The sequence below is a fragment of the Thalassophryne amazonica genome, chromosome 17 (assembly GCF_902500255.1).
Source record: "Thalassophryne amazonica chromosome 17, fThaAma1.1, whole genome shotgun sequence".
Classification (NCBI taxonomy): Eukaryota; Metazoa; Chordata; class Actinopteri; order Batrachoidiformes; family Batrachoididae; genus Thalassophryne; species Thalassophryne amazonica.
In genome coordinates, this window is record NC_047119.1 from 76,854,197 (window position 1) to 76,874,490 (window position 20,294).

The following is a 20,294-nucleotide window of genomic DNA, read 5'->3' on the forward strand; positions in this document are numbered from 1 at the left end:
ACACACACCCACACCCGCACACACACACACACACACACACACACATATATATATACACACACACATATATATATATGTGGCTCATGATTCAAATAATCACTGAAATGTCTGACAAATCCATATGTGGCTCATTATTCATGGCTTTATTATTCGGTGGAACCAACGCTTTAGATTGAATACTGGAAAATCATTCCGATATTAACTGAGAAATAAAAAAATAGATTTGATGCTTGGTAGTTGTGCTGCACTGCTGTGCTGCACGTGTCGACTTACCAGCGGCGACAGGGACGGCGGGATGGAATGATATAAATTGAAGAAGAGCTGCAGGGTGGAGGAATCAAGGAACGCTGGAGAGCAAAAAGAAGAAAAGTCATCAATGTGTCAGGACATTTTTTTTACTTTGTGTTGGATTTGAGAGGAGCACACAGACAGACAGGGAATGATGTTCCAGTACAGGACCAGCACAGAGTTCCCGCCAACACGCTAGCTTCATTTTTTTCTCTATACTGTTTTCTCAAGCTTTCTTTTTTGCCGTCATTAACTCAAACAGGCCCTATGGAAGGAAATGTAAATCTTTAAAATCAACAGTGCTCCACAGAAAACCTACTACTGACTCTTGGGAGGATGTGGATAAACACTTAACGCTAGCGCCTCCCCTCGGCGCTTTCTACAAAGGAAGAACATTCCTCCTCAGATGTGTCTCAGAAACACAACTATCTTATAATGTGTGTGATGATGAGAAAAGCAGCGGCCAATCCGCTCACAGATGACTTCAGAAGTTTCATATTCATCAGCCGAGTGCAGAGACAACAGGGGGAAAAACATGAAGCTTATTGCTGAAACGTCAATTTAAGCGTGTGTATGCATGAGAGCTTTTTAGTGAGAAATCGTACCGTGTCCTCTGTCAAAACACGTGCCTGAAACGAAACGTGTGGAGGTTGGCAGGTCTGGTGCAATATCCATGTGTCACTTGAGGTGGGACTGGAACCCTGCCTGGATCTGTGGACTATAGATTTACTTTTGCTCCTGCTGAACAGGAAGAGCAAGCAGGTTTGATGGCACCTGCTCCAGTTATTTATCTAACACCTTTGTCCCGCCTCCCTCACCACAATGCAAAGGCACGGCACCACCGGACACCGACTCAGACCGATGACTGTCTGAGGTTCTGACCTGCGTCTGTCTCTGGTTGCTGCACATTTAGTAATTCCACACATGGTTTAACTGCAGTAGTTTGTGTTTTTTTGTGTGTGTAGTTCGTATAGCAGATGGTCACCCCACTGAGTCTGGTCAGCTCGAGGTTTCTTCCTGGAATCCATACTTTCCTTACAACCGCCAACAGTGTGCTTGCTGGAGGGCGGGGAAATGAAAACTCTGAAACCTGAGGAAAATTTGCACCGGGTCTGCGGGGTGCAGCCTTCCATGAGCCAGGGTTTAGGGCCCGCAGGGCCCCAGGAACCAAATTAATTTAGTATCTAATGATACATTTTCAGCATCTCCTAGAAGATAAACGTCTCAAAAGAAGTGCGTATGTAAATTATCCTGTATTCAACCTTTCATTTGAACTGTCAATGATCATATTGAAATAACAGAATATGATGTGGAAGTTGGACCTGGAATGATTTTTCTTTTAATTGTAAACAACATTATACATCAACTCAACAATTTAACTACATGAAATTCATGAAGACTGAAAAGACTGTTAAAGCATTTCAAAAACCACAGCTAAAGATTGGAGAAAATTTTGAAAATCAGGGTAATATCAATAACATACCTTATAATAAAAAAGTTATTTATATTCTTGTGTGAATTCCTGTAAGTCCATTCAAAGCCAAAATGTCTTTTTTGTTTTTTACCATGAAAGAAAGTCTAGATTAATTAAAAAAAAGTCACATAATCTTGTCTGAAATCCTGTTTGACCAGCAACATGTTTATTTTCCAGAGACAAAAAATTCTTACGTTTCCTGAGGAGACAAGATACAGATGTGTTAAATTCAACCCAGTGCCAATTCCACAGATTCTTATCCTTATTAAACTTTTTCACGCCGTCTTTCTCGCCATCTTCCATCTCGCTGACCTCACTCCGTGACACAGACAAGCCACAAAATACTTCTTTTAAAACTTTGAGAGCTCTAAGAGTGTGCGATGTCCACATGCTAAGTTTAGCTTCAGCGTCTTGGCGCAGGAGGCACAAAGTGTCACTGTAGCAACCAACCAATCCCACTTTACAACTGTCGTAATAGCCACACTTTGAGTCCATGGACACTGATCTGTATCTGTTAGACAGATCAGTGTCCACGGACTTATAAAACCTGCACGATGTCTTAATAAAAAAAAAATAAAAAAAAGAACGCTTTGCGATAGACATTTTAAAAACTCAGTGACGATCACAGTTACAGACTACAACACTAACACCCCCCTCCCCCTCGCCACCCACTCCCCATGATGAAATCCACGGAATTCCTCGGATCTGCAGTTTTCACAGCCCTGTTACTCGAGTGTCGCTGAGTGTTGGTGTGAATTATGATATGACACCGTTCAGAGTGATCAGATTTAACGTGGACCAAAACGCCTTTTCAGCCAAGAACATCACCTCGTTCACCAACCGCTCCACCGGGACCTACCTGATCTCCAGGAGGTGGGGATCTGTACAGTGCACAGGTCGTCTGAGGACTCGTCTGTTGAAGTTCCTATGAAGTCATAGTTGAGACAGTTGTAGCTGAGCTTCAACAGCTGCATGAGCAGGCCATGTTGAGACTCATCGTTCAGGTTGAGGTTTTTCCCTGAAGCCTGGAGAATTCAACAACCAAACATCCCGTCAGTGGAGCAGTGAGACAGCAACATGAGCCAACAGAACACACTTCACTCAGGTCACAATACGACCAACACCCCCACCACCACCACCACAGGTTCACCACACGTCACAGGATCATCACCTGGGGATGTGACTGTCCCCGTGCCCAACACGTACATATACGTGCAGCAGGCACTATGAGGTTCGCTCTCGGTGCTCCTCTGTGCCACAGACTCTCTCACACATGCTGCTTTTGGAAACGTGTCAGTTCGGAAGCTTACTATAAAACATGCTTTTAATCAGCAGTGAAGAACTCAGAAGACAATGTGATTCTCTTTGGGAGTGACAAGGACGGACAGGATTAGGAACGAAGATATCAGAGGAACAGCTCAGGTGGGACGGTTTGGAGACAAAGTCAGAGAGGTGAAACTGAGATGGTTTGGACATGTGCAGAGGAGGGACCCAGGGTACATAGGGAGAAGGATGCTGAGGAAGGAAGGAAGAAGGACAAAGAGGAGGTTTATGGATGTGCTGAGGGAGGCAGTGATGCGAGTGACACTGAGGGAAGAAAAAAACAACAACAAAAAACCCTGAAATGTTTTCATGTCGTCAGGGCTGCAGCACCCAGTGGGGGTCTGAGGGACCTCCCCCAGAGACCTTTGAAATACTACATGCAGTTTGGTGCAATTAATAAGCTAAATGAGAGATATTTCTCCGTGACGTTTTAGTCATAAAAAGTATATTTTCTCAAATTGGAAAGAAGACAGACTTATAATCCACAGTCTGACATGGATCAGAACACGGTGTTATTCCTGTTCCATAAAAACCATATATTTACATTGGACTCTTACTGTTTTCTCTACATTTATCTAAACATTTGACATTTGTGCTTTTATAACAACTGACAGAGTCTTAACAGGAAGAAAAATCACATTTGATACAAGTGAAGATGTACCTGCTGTCCATTAAAGGACATGTCTCACAGTGTTTAACATCCCAGTTAGCAAGACAACATAGCCAGTCATAGCAAGTCTCTCTGCACACGTGCTAATAATTAGTGATCTCTGATCTGTTTCATGCCTCTCACTCTTAGTGTTAGCAGGTGCATTTACGGAAATCGTTTCACTCTGCAATCCTCTGCATTTTTCAGTGTGTGACATCCTTATTAGCAAAACAGAAACATCCCAGTGACTGACTGACAGAGGGAAATGAACCTGCTCCGACCGAAAACGAAGCTTCTGAGCTGCCATTTGAAAGTGATGGCTCAGATTTACAAACAGGAGACCTGCTTCACCCGAAAAGCTTAACTTTTTCAGAGTGTCGGATTTTGGAGCCTAAAATGTGGTGATGTGCTGTTTGTGTGGATGCTGGTTTACTGAAGCTGTGTACATGCACGTCGGGACATCTGACACTGTTTTTAACTGACTGCCTGGACATGGAAATGGATTTGTTACATTGGATAAAGTCAGAATGCATTATTCCCAGGAGTTATTGAACATTATTTAATGTGCCACAATAGAGAGAGAGGCACTTCTTTGTCTGTGTGGAGTTTACATTTGGAAATTAATCCATAACACGACGGTGAGACGGGCACAAAACTGATCCTAGAGCAGAGATTGTTACTGACAGGCTGCATTTATGACTTGTGGCTGCAGGTGCACAGAAACCGTGACTACATCAAAATCACATGAAAACGAGTCATCATAACACAACATCACACTTATGTGAACTTTGGATTTAATCTGTGCCTCCATTCTTAATGTTATCAGCTGGGGCACTTCTAGAAACTAAGTCACTTGTTGGAAACACCTCACAAGCACTTTGTTTTCGGACGTCTCCGTGGCTGTTTGCTGTGAATGCTGTATACTTTGAAACCGGTCACAGAAGACACAAAGTAATCCCGGTGGATCATCGGATGGTCACTAACAGCCTAAAGCTAAATTGTTATGATTTTGGTGTGACATGTCCTTTAAGTCATCAATATCACTTTTTGTTCTCAGGAACACTGATTTAGGTTTAATCAGATTCTTATTCACTTACTGTATATAAATGATTTTTTCGTCCAGTGCTGATGTCAGCATTTCTGGGATACTGACAATTTAAGTGTCGCCCAAAATTATGCACAAACCTTTTTTCACATCAATATTTGAGTTCGACAAGTGTGTTAAATGTTTATCTTTTCTTCCACATGAATATTTCACAACAGAAGAAACCATAAAATGTAGATTTAGCAGGCTAACATATCACATTTACATGGAGACAGTCTGAAGTCAATTCACCCAAAGACAGATTTTGATGTGTGAAATAACTTGAATAACATTAACTGAGAACAAAGTCACACACTAGGGGTGGATCCAGCTTTCTTACAATGGGGTGGGACTAAGGAGTGTGGGACAGAAGGTGCATTTTCCTGCAATCTGAGGCAATTCAAAATGTATTATGGACATCTGAAGCAGGTACTTGATAATTTTATGAAGAAGTTAAGAGGAATGATACACAAAAAATTATTTCAGTATCCGACATCAAATGTCACAGTACTGTTTTACACTCTGCATAATTGTCTGGTTCCACAGTAACAACCAGGCAGTAGAAAGTTAGAAATAGCACATCATTATGTGGAGATATTAATGAGCCTTTATAGTTCAAGATAATTTATCCTCCTGGTTCTCAAATAACACAGAGGTACAAAAGAAGTGCCTGGGGTGAGGCTGAATGAAAAGTTCTTTTTTGCATGCTTCTGTCTACCCCGGTCACACGGCACTTAACGAAGGGCAACAAAGCCCTAACATGACAAGAAATCTGGACTTTCGTTAACATCATTTCACCTTCGCGCGGCATCGTTCCTGCAGCTGGAGGTTCGTCAGGATTTTTAAACTGTCACAAAATTTGAACGAAGGCCGCTAAAAATCTCCATATTTCATTTTGCTGTAGTTCTTGACGTATTTTTTATCGTTTGCTTAGTTTTTGTAACGTTAGAGTTTAGTTCAACTTCGGCAGCACTGCATTAAAAACCGACATCATTGTGTAAAGGATCTTACTGCTTGGGCTCAGGAACACTTCAGAAAACCATTGTCAGTTAACACAGTTCATCGCTACATCTACAAGTGCAAGTTAAAACTCTACCGTGCAAAGTGAAAGCCAAACATCAACAACATCCAGAAACACCGCCGCCTTCTCTGGGCCCGAGCTCATTTGAAATGAACAGACGCAAAGTGAAAAAGTGTGCTGTGGTGTAATGAGTCCAGATTTCAAATTGTTTTTGGAAATCATGGATGTCGTGTCCTCCGGACAAAAGAGGAAAAAGACCATCCAGATTGATACCAGCGCAAAGTTCAAAAGCCAGCATCTGTGACAGTATGGGGGTGTGTTAGTGCCCATGGCATGGACAACTTACACATCTGTGACGGCACCATCAATGCTGAAAGGTACATCCAGGTTTTGGAGCAACACATGCTGCCATCCAAGCAACGTCTTTTTCAGGGACGTCCCTGCTTATTTCAGCAAGACAATGCCAAGCCACATTCTGCACGTGTTACAACAGCGTGGCTTCATAGTAAAAGAGTGCAGGTACTAGACTGGCCTGCCTGCAGTCCAGACCTGTCGCTCATTGAAAATGTGTGGCGCATTATGAAGCGCAAAATACGACAACAGAGACCCCAGACTGTTGAACAACTGAAGTCGTACATCAAGCAAGAATGGGAAAGAATTCCACCTACAAAGCTTCAACAATTAGTGTCCTCAGTTCCGAAAACGCTTATTGAGTGTTGTTAGAAGGAAAGGTGATGTAACACAGTGGTAAACACACCACTGTCACAGCTTTTTAGAAACGTGTTGCAGGCATCCATTTCAAAATGAGCAAATATTTCCACAAAAACAATAAAGTTTATCAGTTTGAACGTTAAATATCTTGTCTTTGTGGTGTATTCAATTGAATATAGGTTGAAGAGGATTTGAAAATCATTGTATTCTGTTTTTATTTACATTTTACACAACATCCCAACTTCATTGGAATTGGGGCTGATTACCGTTACCGTGAAGAGATTCAATTTATATCGCGTTATGAATTTTAGGTCATACTGTACAGCCCTACATCATATGTGTCATATTTTACCCCTTTAGCACCTGCCCTCAAATGAGACTCCTATTAATTCCACACAGTAAATCCATTTTTGTATCATACTGAATTAATTCAGCTTTGAGTAAAATTTCATTCCAGGTGGTTTCTAAATGTTACAGGCCCTTCAAAACTTACAGGAAAAATCCAAAATCTATAAAAATCCATAATCATGAGTCAATTTTATTCCAAGCACTGCCAGGCAGTATCATATATACACAACTTCATATTCATGCATTACACAGGCACGACACCCATCCCATCTTCAACCGCTTAACCGGGATCGGCTCGTGGGGCAACAGCTCCAGCAGCGTACACCAGACGTCCCTTTCCCAGGCCATATTAACCATGTCTGACTGGAGGCCATTGTGGATATATAATCTCTCCACCTAGTCCTGGGTCTTCCCCAGGGTCTCCTCCCAGATAGACGTGCCTGGAACACCTCCCTAGGGAGGCGCCCAGCATCACACACTGCAAGATAAATCAGTTTATCACCCAAAAGTCACAGAAAAAATAATAAAAATAACAAAAACTGTGGCATTTCCCAGCTGTTTCTTGACAACATCTATGAGTGTCAGTGCGCGCAGGCCACCGAGTAGCCCAGTATCAAAATGGTGACCACGCCGCCTTGCTGGCACAAGTGTCAGTGTGACTACATACAGCTGTATGCAAAAGTTTGGGCCCCCCTGATGATTTCCATGATTTTCCTTTATAAATCATTGGTTGTCTGGATCAGAAATTTCAGTTAAATATATCATATAGCAGACAAACACACTGATATTTGAGATGTGAAATGAAGTTTATAGGATTCACAGAAAGTGTGCAATAATTATTTAAACAAATTTGGGCAGGTGCATAAATTTGGGCACCCTTGTCATTTTATTGATTTGAAAACATTTAGCACTAATTATTGGAACACAAAATTGGTTTGGTAAGCTCAATGACCTCTGACCTACCTTCATAGGTGAATTCAATCATAGGAAAGGGTATTTAAGGTGGCCATTTGCAAATGTTTCCCCTCTTTGCATCTCTTCTAATGAGCGGCAACATGGGAGCCTCTAAACAACTCTCAAATGACGTGAAAACAAAGATTGTTCAACATCATGGTTTAGGGGAAAGATACAAAAAGCTATCTCAGAGATTTCAGCTGTCAGTTTACACTGTGAGGAACATAGTGAGGAAATGGAAGCCCACAGGCACAGTACTAGTTAAGGCCCGAAGTGGCAGACCAAGAAAAATCTCAGATAAGCTGAAGCGAAGGATGGTGAGAACAGTCATAGTCAACCCAAAGACCTGCTCCAAAGACCTACAACATGATCTTGCTGCTGATAGTGTCTGGAATAGATGGTGATGTCCATAGAACACCACCATCTACTGTGGACCTTTGTGGAAGTGAACCTTTGTCAGCAGGGGGTCTGGGGGTTTTTGACGTCCAGGCATGCATTCTGGAGGGTTTTTTGATAACTATTTTCTTTTTAGCTGTTCTGCTTAATGTATGTATTTGTATTTTCACCTTTTCGTTGCCTTTAACTAAAATTGAAATCACAACCTACATGTCTGTTTGATCAGATTACAAACCACACAAGTTGTAATCAGTTTCAGATTTTTGGCTTCCCTCATCCTAACGGACCTGATTTTAACATTAGAAAGCCATACAGACCCAGTAATGCTGAGTTTAGACATTACATTAAAAAAGATATTAGTTCACATCCCACTGTAGTTATGCAGAAAGGTTATGCCCACATTTCACCCACAATGTGCAGGAAGATAGATGGTTACTTTCAGGATGTGGACAGAAGATAGACAGGATGCCTGCCTGAGTGGTTGCCACCCAGGGGCCCAAGACAGTTATGTGCGAGTCCCCCTCTCCCTTCTCCTCCCCCTTTTTTTAGTTCCTGTAAAGCTAATTTTTAAAATTATTTTTGAATGTGTCCACCTCTGAGTTGGCACAGCCTCTGGCACCCCGTGTTCTTTGGCACCCCACGGAGTTCTGACCATTACCTGTTTGAGAAGATTGCAGGAGAGAGTGAAAATGTCAAAGAGGGAGGAATCTCTGAAGGATGATGCTATCTTCCTATGCTTGGTCAAAGGATGCGTAGTGTCGGCCTGCGGACAAACAAAACCAACACCTTCAGCATCAAGCACACAGAACACCAACTGCCTGAGCCACAGTCAAACCCCGCCTACCTGATTGATCTCGTTGGTCAGCTGGGACAGAATCATAACTCCGATTATGCAGTGCTCAACGCTATCCTGTAAACAGGAAGCATCAAAACTGTGACATCACCATACATGAAGAAGGAAGACCAGACATGAACGGAGAAGGTGCTCAGAGATCACCGACACAACAAAGACATACTCCCACAAGGTCAAACCCAGGTGACCTCCACCACTCCGACTAAAGACCAACACAGACCCTGCCGATCAGAGAAGCTCCACCTCCTGATGTCAGCACACACCTGTAGGAAGCGCGTCACATCTCCAATGACGTTCCTGAAGACATATTCGTCCTTCTGGCAGTCAAACCAGCCCAGTTTGGTGATCCTGGCATAAAGTTGGATCAAGGCCTGAGTCACAAAGGCTGCTAGCTTTGGCCGCGTTGCCAGATAATTTAATACATAGTTTCCTGCACACACAAAAACACAAAGTTATGGATATAAATAAACCACATACAGACATGAAGGTTTTAGAAGAACCGTCAGCTGAGGTCAAGGGTCACAGCTGGGTTGCCTGAAACCACGGTGACCATCAGTGAGCTGAACAGACACGTGAAGGCTCCCAGCATAAAAAACCTCAGGAATCAGTCAAGGAGCCGCTCAGTGACATATCTGAACACGAGCTAAATTATTGTGCACCTTTATTGTGAGAATCCCTCCAGTTTCCACAGACATCTCAGCGTGCATGTGCAGACTTTCTTCAAGCTTTAGACTAATTACATATTAGTGTTCTCGGGCAATTAAAAAATTAATTACAAGGTTTGCGATTACACTCACTCATCTATCATTTCATTTTCATTTATTTATTTATTTGAGACAGGGACAGTGCACAATATACATTAGGATGTAGCACACGTGCTAATTTCCACCTGTAGTCCCGAGACAGGCTGATGAAAAACAATTAAAAAGAGGAAATTTACAATATATTACATTAAATTTTTAAAATTGCAGACACTGTGTCCAAAGCACATGACATTAGATCACACTATGGTTACATGTGTGACCCGAGAGCAACCAATTTTTAACCAGTCGTGAAAAAGTGTAAAAGTTTGTACAAGAAATAAGTTCAGTTGGTAACGTGTTCCACTGGCGCATGGCCACACAAGAGAACGCTGAGTTTCCAAAAGTTCTTCTACGTCTGGGAATCCTGCACTCACCTCGACCCATCGACCGAGTGGCTCGAGATGTTGTTTCCGAGTTCAAGGATATGAAAGTTTTTAATGGCGGAGCAGCAGTGCCATGAATGATTTTAAACAACAACCATAAATTTGAGTATATGATTGAATTTTCAAAGCTCAGAATATTATACTTTGAGAGTATGTGACAATGATGAAATAAACGTTTTTTTCTTATCATGAATCTTGAGAGCTTTTATAAAGTGATTGAAGAGGCCTAAGGGCAGTTTTGCACGCCTGTGACCAACTTGTCATACAGTAGCGAAAATGTGGTATAATCATTGCATTAAGATATACATTAGAAGCTTCGATTTTAAGAGAGTTTCGAATGTATCTATAATTTGACAAATTAAATTTTAAAGTGTTTATCTTTTTAACATGTTTCTTAAAATTCAAATTTGAATCAAGTATTATACCCAGATATCTATATTGATCAATATTATGAATTTTCTGACCACCGATTAAAACTTCAGGACATTTCTGAAGTTTATTTCGGTTTGTAAAAAACATAGATACCGTTTTTTTCAATATTTAAAGTAAGGCAGGAATTTTTTAACCAATGAGAAACCAACTTCATCTCTCGTTAGTTTTTGAGCTACCTCCTACACGGTTTTTCCATGGGTATACACTACAGTGTCATCAGCATATGTAATTGTTTTAACATTGCAGACAGATGGAAGATCATTAATATAAAGTGTGAACAACAGTGGCCCTAACATAGAGCCCTGAGGCACACCTAGTCTGCATGGTCTTAAAGGGGATGTTACTTCACCCATAGTTACACACTGCTGCCTGTCACTGAGGTACGATCTTATCCAATGAATTGTATTGGTATGAAAGCTGAATTTAGTTAATTTGTTAAGAAGAAGTTTGTGGTTAACGGTGTCAAAAGCCTTCCATGCCTTCAAGTCCAGAACGACTACTCCTACCACTCCTCCCATATCCAAACTGGATTTTATTTCTTCGAAAAAATAACAGCATGCAGTCTTGGTTGAGTAGTGTTTTCTAAAACCAAACTGAAGAGGATGTAAAGCCTCAACAGACTCGAGATGTTCCATCAACTGCACTGCTACAACCTTTTCAAAGACTTTGGAGATGGTTGGAAGGATACTGATAGGCCTATAGTTGGAGAATTGGAGCTTGTCTCCAGACTTGTAGACAGGCTTAACCACAGCTGTTTTTAAAATCGTGGGGGAAGGTGTTTTCACATATTGACTGATTTATCACTTTTGTTAAAACTGGGGTTAGAGTTTCTTTGTGTTTCTTTAAGAAAGCAGTGTCAATACCAAAGACGTCTGCCAATTCCACAACAGAATCAAGAAAATAATCATTAAAGTATATTGCCAATTCAGCATTATCATTGTTAATTACTCCATTTTTTTTGAGTTGTAATTTATCACTATTTGGTTTTTCTCTTCCCAATAATTTGTCCATACTCTTCCAGAGTTGTTTTGCCTCTTTAATCAGATTTAAGAAGAAATTTCCCTCTGCCTTTCTAAAGTGCATAGTAACTTTATTTTGCAAACTTTTGAAAATGTAATGATCAGTGATTAATTTTGTTTTGAGAAAACATTTAAGAGCCATATCCCTCTGTTTCATTAGATCCCAGAGAGAGCTATTAAACCATGGCAGTTGCTTTTTCTTTGGTTTTCTCTGCTTCAGTTCAGTATATTTAGCAACTGTGTTCTTTATAGCTAAAATTATATTACTGCATGAGCGATCACAACATTCATTATCAATTTTACAGCACCAGTCTATTTCTTTTATTTCTTTCTCCAGAGGAGTTTGATTTTTCTTTGGAATGTAAGGATTTTTACATTGATTTTTAATATTTTTATTTCTGTTTCACAATTTATTCAATTTTCTTGCAACAAGGTTTAGATTATGATCAGACAGCCCAGTTATTAAATTGTATATTTTCGTTATTCTGTCTGGTTTGTTAGTAAATATTAGGTCAATCAAAGTTTGAGAGTTCTTAGTTAATCTGGTGGGCTTATTTATCAATTGTGACATTTGTACTGAATTTGCAATGTCTTTAAGCTTTTTTCTCTTTACTTTATCCAACCAATTGACATTAAAATACCCCATTAGTAAAATTTCTTTTCTTTCATATTTCTTAAGTATTTCAGTTAAACCAGTATAAAAGTCATCTTTTGCATTTGGAGGACGATAAACAGCAAGAATGATAAAAGACATCTGAGGTGATAGAGTTATTGTGACACCAACAAATTCCAAAGTATGTACAGGAATATCTATTGCATGACTGTCGATGCTGTCTTTCACGTAGATCAGAACCCCGCCCCCTTCCCCTTCCCTCTGTCCCGTCTATAAACTTTATATCCAGCAATTGTAAACGCGGATAAAGGAGTCGTGGGTGTCAACCAAGTTTCCGTAAGACAGAGGTAATCCAGATTTGAGTCCGTAAGTAAATGTTCCATTTCCTCCGTTTTCAAAATCACGCTACGTATGTTTATGTGTCCACCAAATATTCCTTTCGGTATGGTCCTTGTATTCCATAAAACAGATGCATGGTTTACAGTTTGAAAGAGTTTGTGTTGCATTGTTTAGATGCAACAACAGCCTGTAGCGAATCTAATTTATACTTGTCACATGCGCTTGTGTTTGTCGCTTTTGGCACACAGTTTGCTGAGATGTTACTTTGTAGCAAAGTGGAAGCGTGTGCAGTGCAGTTGTCTGGTGCTGGCGTGGCTGTGTTCATCTGTGGTTGATGTGGGACCACAGGGCCGGGATTTACGTGAACATCTCTGCAAAGAAGTAGAATTATGCAGAGAAGAGTAGCACGTCCCCTCTGAACTGTCGCCACTCTACGTGCGTGTCGCTTGTGAACATATCCGCGGGCAACCGCTCTTCCGTCATCCAGCACAGTGGAGTAGATGACATACTGACTCCAGGGGGGCAGCCAGTGTCTTTGGCACGCCGTCACATAAGGCTGAGCGTGCACCGGCCGCAACCCAATCTTCAACCGCTTAGTCCAGTTAAGGGTCGCGGGGGAGCATGAGCCTATCCCAGCAGTCACAGAGTGTGAGGCGGGGTTCAGCCTGGACAGGACGCCAGTCAGTCCACACAGCCCCCCCCCCCCCCCCCCCACCACACACACACACGCACCCCTAGGGACAATTTAAAGTTTCCAGTCCACCTAACCTGCGTGTCTTTAGATGTGGGAGAGCACCTGGAGAGAACTCGCGCAAACAGGGGGAGAACACACAAACTCCACACAGAAAGGCCACGGGTGTAACCTTCTCGCTGTGAGGAAACAGTGCTAACCACTAATGCACCGTGCTGCCCAGGTTTGTGATTAATTCATCTAAATTAACTGCATGTATAGTTTTTTGAAAATATCACACCTTGCATCGCAAAACACAGACAAACTCTCAGAAAGACCAAAACAACGAAGAAAAAAAATTCAGTTAAAAATACTGAGAACCAATGGAACCACTAGCTATAGCTCTGAGGCAAAACACTGATAAAGGAATTCAGCGAGCATGGGAGAAGCATAAAGTCTTATTCTACACGGATGACATGCTACTTTATATATCTCAACCCTTTTTGAGTCTTCCTAAGTTAACTGTCTTACTAACAGAATTTGGCAAATTATCTGGGTACAGGGTCAATACTGAGAAAAGTGAGCTGATGCCTGTTGGCACTGGTAATGATGAGATATCCTTAAATTCACTCCCCTTTAAAATCGGCCCTAAGAAATTCAGATACCTCGGCATATGGATCACAGATAAACATAAAGATCTTTATTTTGCTAACTATCAGCCCGTTATCTCATTTGAATCAAAATATCAAACATTCTAATCCTCCCTCTCTCCCTCTCGATGGAAGAATGGACCATTTTCAAGTTGCGTCGCCATCTTGAAACCGAGACGTCTGGTTAGGGAGCCTCTCGCTCACGTGATTGGTGTCATTAGAAACAACAGCTTGTGATGACGCCTCACGGAGCGGCTGACCAATTGAAGCTGGACAATGTCTCTGAAAGTGAATGTAATTCCAGATTTCTTGTTTAATTTTGGTTTCGGTGTCCTTCGTTAGTGCTGTGTGACTGGGGCTTTATATTCGTTGCTGGGAAAGTTCAACAACCAAAACACCAACATTCTGGTGCAATGAACATGTTTTCAGTATTATTTGATTTCTTTGTGTGACTATCGTTATTTAAACATTTAAAGGCTATTCCTACCTCCACACAACTCCAACCACACATGAGAAAGTTTCTTGACAGTTCTTGTTGTTGAACAACACTGCGTCTCCCTAACTGGAAAGGTGTGTGATGTCATCACACATGCACGCAGGCGCTGCTCTAGTGGCAACTTGAAAATCATCTATTTATCGCCTCATATATATATATATATATATATATATATATATATATATATATATAGTGCCATGGCCTCGATTCGCCCTGATCAAATAAAATATATTAGTCCTCTCTCAACCACAACAACCGACTGCAGACAGAGACTGCGTTTCCACCCCAGTTGAGAAATTCCTAAGTCATCTGGAGATCTTCAGATAAGTCTGGAGATGTCCCCTGATGGTCCAACACTGCTTCGCAGAGAGGAAAACAAATCTTTAATTCAAAGTTCTTCAAAGGGAAGCCCTCATCTTTATCGGGTAAACTCCGGTCATTATGAATTACATGACATTATAATTGCTTCACGTTGGGATCTGCGCTTCTCCAGGCCAGGAGAACCCAAACTTTATGATCAAACTAAGGCAGGAACCTCTCAAGACTGCAAAAACGTCCCCCACATCAAGATGGGGCCATAAATCTTTGAGTCTCCACAACTAACTACTTTCTTTGTTTAAAGCAAAGAAAAGGCCTTTGGTTTGAAATAAACATTTAGATCAGTATTTCTTTCATTTATATCTAAAGATATATCTATATCTAAAGACTTGTGTTGTTTGCATTAACAAACAAACAAAATGCTTTGCATGTAATCATTCAAGTTTATTGACGTGCTCATTTTAACCAGTGTGTGTGTGTGTGTGTGTGTGTGTGAGACCTTTCTGCAGTATCTAAAACGCTGATGTTCAAGTACTCTGTTTATCCAAAGGATGTGTTTAACTGACTAGTAATAATGTGTCCATTTGAGTGTCTGAGAACAAATATTTCAAATTAATGTGTTTAAATAGTTGAATCATTTCTGTCTGCCCTCTTTTGGAAGACATGAAGCTTTCTGTAAAGTTACACACCCTAAATGGGCGGAGTTTGATGACGTAAGTCCCCTTTAAGAAGTTAGGACAGAGCCTTCTGCTGCCTCTTTTTCTGCCCGTTTCTGCCTCCTTCTCTCTCTGCATTCTTCTTTGTCAACACTTAAATTTTCTTTTTGGGCCAAGGCCTCATTGCTAAGCTAAGCTAAGCTACCACTTGGCATTCATTCATTCTTGACTTTTAATCTAACTTAAAGTTTTAACCTGACGCTTTAAGGTGTGTCAAGTCTTTTGAATTTTTAAGGGAACTTCTGAGCTGAGCTTTTCAAATTAAGAGCAAATTTACAGAAAAGACGACTTTTCCTTTTCCATTATAATTTTCAATGCTCTTAAAGTTTACTTTTTCTAAATTCACAAAGATTTTTAATCTGGTTCAAACAAGCTTTTTAAGAAAAAAGCTATTTAGAACCATTTTCAACAAATACCTTCTACCTCTGGGTTCCTGCAAGCTGACAACGGAGCTGATTTCAAACCTGACTGCAGGCAACTAAGGCAGGCAAAGCCAGCCCACACAAGCCCTGGGATCACTCGGGGACACCGCTTGGGTAACCCCTCCGACCCAAATGAGCTCATGCTGCCCAGAGCAGAAATATCAACAACGGACAAACGGAACCAAACCTCCAACCGCAGCTAATTGATCCAGTCCAGGCTCCAGGAAAGAGGTTTGTTGTCAATGGATACAGGTGGCTCCTCCTTTCTTTAAACATATTCATATTTAATATTTTTCTTCATAATTGGCTTCAAAATTCATCACTAAATTCCAATCAGATTTATTTCTTAAAGTTCTGAGCCTCCTCTCTTCCTTCCAATGTCTCATGAGTGAGTAAAAAAATTGTTTCCATGAATGAACTTATTTTTCATCACTGTTTATAAAATGCCAGTCAAATGTTCATTTCTTGTATAAATTGTACATAAATTGTAAATAATTCTGCCATGGTAATTTGTGTACAGAAGGAAACTCTTGGTCGACCGTATCGTGAGAATTCAGACCAGATCAGAGATGATTAAATTAAGTCGAGACAGATTAATTCATTTGAGACTGATGAATTAATGTTTAAATTATAGTACCTATGCTATATAAAATTAATAATAGGTGGTGCCCCAAATTAATAAATAAATAATAAATAATAAGTATTAAACCCTAAATTAATTATTTTGGTGATCCATTATATTGGACCTTGTCCAATCTATTTCAATTTGGGAGTGTAATTACTTATTCACTGTAAATCGCTACATATTAATGGTTCCCCGTTGCGAGGCCTGAATATCTGTAAAGCAAAATGTCTCCAATAAATAAATAAATAAAAGATTACATATTAATGGTTCCCCGGTGTGAGCCGATAACGTTTTATTCCATAAATAAATGCTACATTTTTGGTGCTCCGTGTGAGCGCGATTCAGTAAATAAATTATTATTATCATTAAACATCATTACACACACACACAATTTTCAAAGTTATGAAGCTACAGCTTTATGTCAAAGTAAGTTACCGCTTATTTTATTATTTTCCAAAAAAAAAAAAAAAATCCACGTGGAGTCAAATCAGCCTGCTTTGTTCTGTTCAATTTAAATCAAAGTTTGCCTCCACATGTCTGTGTATTTTTTCCTTATTCATAAAAGTTTGGTGTTTACATTTAACATACAAAGTTTGAAAAAAGCAACAATAAAATGTTCACACTTTTCTTCATAACAGTTCTGTAATTTCAGAAATGCAACAGAAACAACCACAAATCAGAAAAATGAAGATAAAAATAAAAATGCTGTACTGTTCCCAGTTTCTCCACTCACACTCACAGAAGCCAAATGTTCTTCCAGAGTTGTGTCTTGGTGGCTTCCCTCACTTGTCTCCTTTCAGCATGGACATTTAGTTTTTGAGAACTGCCTACCTGACACAGATTTACCATAAAGTACCACACTGTTTGTATTTCTGAATGATTGATGTAAATGAAGTCTAAGAAATATTCAGTGAGTTGGAAATGTTCATGTTTTCTCACATTTAGAATCAACTGACCTGTTCCAACCTTTTGTTTTTCCTTGGAAAATGCTGCAGGCCTTAAATAGGAATGTAGGAATGGATGTATATTAAATAAAATAAAGCTGAACTCACAAAACTTGAAATATGTTGGTTTCATACAGTTTTTCAATTTATTTTCATTTACAGTATATAGCGCCAAAACACAACAGAGTTGTCTCAAGGCACTTCATACAGGTAAGGTCTAACCTTACCAACCCCCAGAGCAAGTGGTAAAGAACAACTCCCTCTGAGGAAGAAACCTCAAGCAGAGCAGACCCAAAGGGGTGACCCTCTGCTTGGGCCATGCTACAAACATAAATTACAGAGCATCACAGACTTCATGGACTGGTGTGAGCGCAACCACTTGTGTGTCAACACCAGTAAGACGAAGGAGATGGTGATCGACTTCAGGAGGAAACCACCACCTCACCCACCGGTGAACATCCAGGGGGAGGAAATAAAGACTGTGGACAGTTTCAAATACCTGGGTGTTCACCTCAACAGCAAACTGGACTGGACTCACAACACCGACGCCCTGTACAAAAAAGGGCAGAGTCGCCTCCACCTCCTGAGGAGACTGAGATCCTTTGGAGTGAGCAGGCCTCTGCTTAAGACCTTCTACAACTCTGTTATAGCCTCTGCTCTCCTCTATGTTGTCATCTGTTGAGCCCCAGGCAGCACAGAGCAGGAGAGAAAGAGACTGAATAAGCTGGTCAGGAAGTCCAGCTCTGTCCTGGGCTGTCCTCTGGACTCTCTAGAGGAGGTGACTGAGAGGAAAGTGTTAACCAAGTTCAAATCCATCATGGACAACTCCTCTCACAGTCTGCACCTAATATTGCTTCCAAAACCAGGAAAACCTAGTAATAGATGCAGTAACATGAGACCAATTAGCCTATTAAATGCAGACCTCAAAATTCTATCCAAAATATTAGCAAGGAGAATTCAAGATACACTACCTAGTGTGATACATAGGGATCAAAACGGGTTTATACTTGGTCGCCAAGGATTTAATAATGTTAGGAGAGTCCTTAACATTGTTCAAGGCTTAAAGGACACATAAGATCAATCAATCAATCAATCAATTTTTTATATAGCGCCAAATCACAACAAACAGTTGCCCCAAGGTGCTTTATATTGTAAGGCAAGGCCATACAATAATTATGTAAAACCCCAACAGTCAAAACGACCCCCTGTGAGCAAGCACTTGGCTACAGTGGGAAGGAAAAACTCCATTTTAACAGGAAGAAACCTCCAGCAGAACCAGGCTCAGGGAGGGGCAGTCTTCTGCTGGGACTGGTTGGGGCTGAGGGAGAGAACCAGGAAAAAGACATGCTGTGGAGGGGAGCAGAGATCAATCACTAATGATTAAATGCAGAGTGGTGCATACAGAGCAAAAAGAGAAAGAAACAGTGCATCATGGGAACCCCCCAGCAGTCTACGTCTATAGCAGCATAACTAAGGGATGGTTCAGGGTCACCTGATCCAGCCCTAACTATAAGCTTTAGCAAAAAGGAAAGTTTTAAGCCTAATCTTAAAAGTAGAGAGGGTGTCTGTCTCCCTGATCTGAATTGGGAGCTGGTTCCACAGGAGAGGAGCCTGAAAGCTGAAGGCTCTGCATCCCATTCTACTCTTACAAACCCTAGGAACTACAAGTAAGCCTGCAGTCTGAGAGCGAAGCGCTCTATTGGGGTGATATGGTACTACGAGGTCCTTAAGATAAGATGGGACCTGATTATTCAAAACCTTATAAGTAAGAAGAAGAATTTTAAATTCTATTCTAGAATTAACAGGAAGCCAATGAAGAGAGGCCAATATGGGTGAGATATTGGCATCTTGACCGATTTCAAGATGAAGCTCTCCTGTCTTTAGATGCTGAAAAGGCCTTTGACAGGGTGGAATGGCCCTATCTTTCTCATGTTCTGGAAAGATTTGGGTATAAAAATAACTTTACACAATGGATAAAATTATTATATAGTAACCCTACTGCTAAAATTCTAACGAATAGAAACTTATCAGACCAAATTTCAATTGAAAGAGGATGCCGTCAAGGATGTCTCTTGTCACCACTTTTATTTACTTTAGCAATGGAACCTCTAGCGGTGCGGGAAAGCACAGAAATTGCAGGAATAAAAATTAGACAAGTAGAACATAAACTTCTCTCTATGCATAAACCTCTTTATGCAGATTATGTTATTTTGTTTTTATCACACCTTGGCAGAACTGTACCTGCCTTACTGAACTTAATTTGTCAATTCAGCGACATCTCTGGGTATAAGATCAGTGGCACAAAATCTTCCATTCTTCTGCTTAATAAGGGAAACACAGAACATTTGCTTCCAGGGGCCTCTCCATTTAAAGTGATAGACCAACTTGCATATCTGGGAATACAAATTGGGCGGAGACTCGATTTGATGGTTGAAATTAATTATGAACCATTAATTGAAGAAATAACACAAGCAATAAATAGATGGATGCCCTTGCCATTGTCTATGATTGGTAGAATAAATATCTTAAAAATGAGCATTTTGCCTAAAATACTGTACCTATTTCAAAATCTTCCTCTTTCCCCTCCCAAGGATTTTTTTCAGAAAATCAATCAATTATTCAGAGGTTTTATATGGGAAAATAACCGGGCTAGAATAAGACTGTCATTATTGCATTTACCTTTTGACAAGGGTGGTTTGAAAAGTCCAAGCTGGTATTATTGGGCTGCACAATTAAGGACAATTAAATTCTACTTTGAAAAAG

The 20,294-nt window shown here is 40.5% G+C and overlaps 1 protein-coding gene across 1 annotated transcript in view; it reads right to left on the minus strand.

The window, feature by feature from the left end:
- Positions 1–20,294, minus strand: part of LOC117529153 (exportin-7-like) — a 180,753-nt gene that overhangs the window by 42,053 nt on the left and 118,406 nt on the right. The window contains exons 4-8 of the mRNA XM_034191851.1: positions 9,365–9,531; positions 9,093–9,158; positions 8,907–9,011; positions 2,622–2,787; positions 249–347 (exon numbers count right to left, since the gene is read on the minus strand). Of these exons, the coding sequence (XP_034047742.1) occupies positions 249–347; positions 2,622–2,787; positions 8,907–9,011; positions 9,093–9,158; positions 9,365–9,531 (603 nt within the window). The remainder of the gene's footprint in view (positions 1–248; positions 348–2,621; positions 2,788–8,906; positions 9,012–9,092; positions 9,159–9,364; positions 9,532–20,294) is intronic.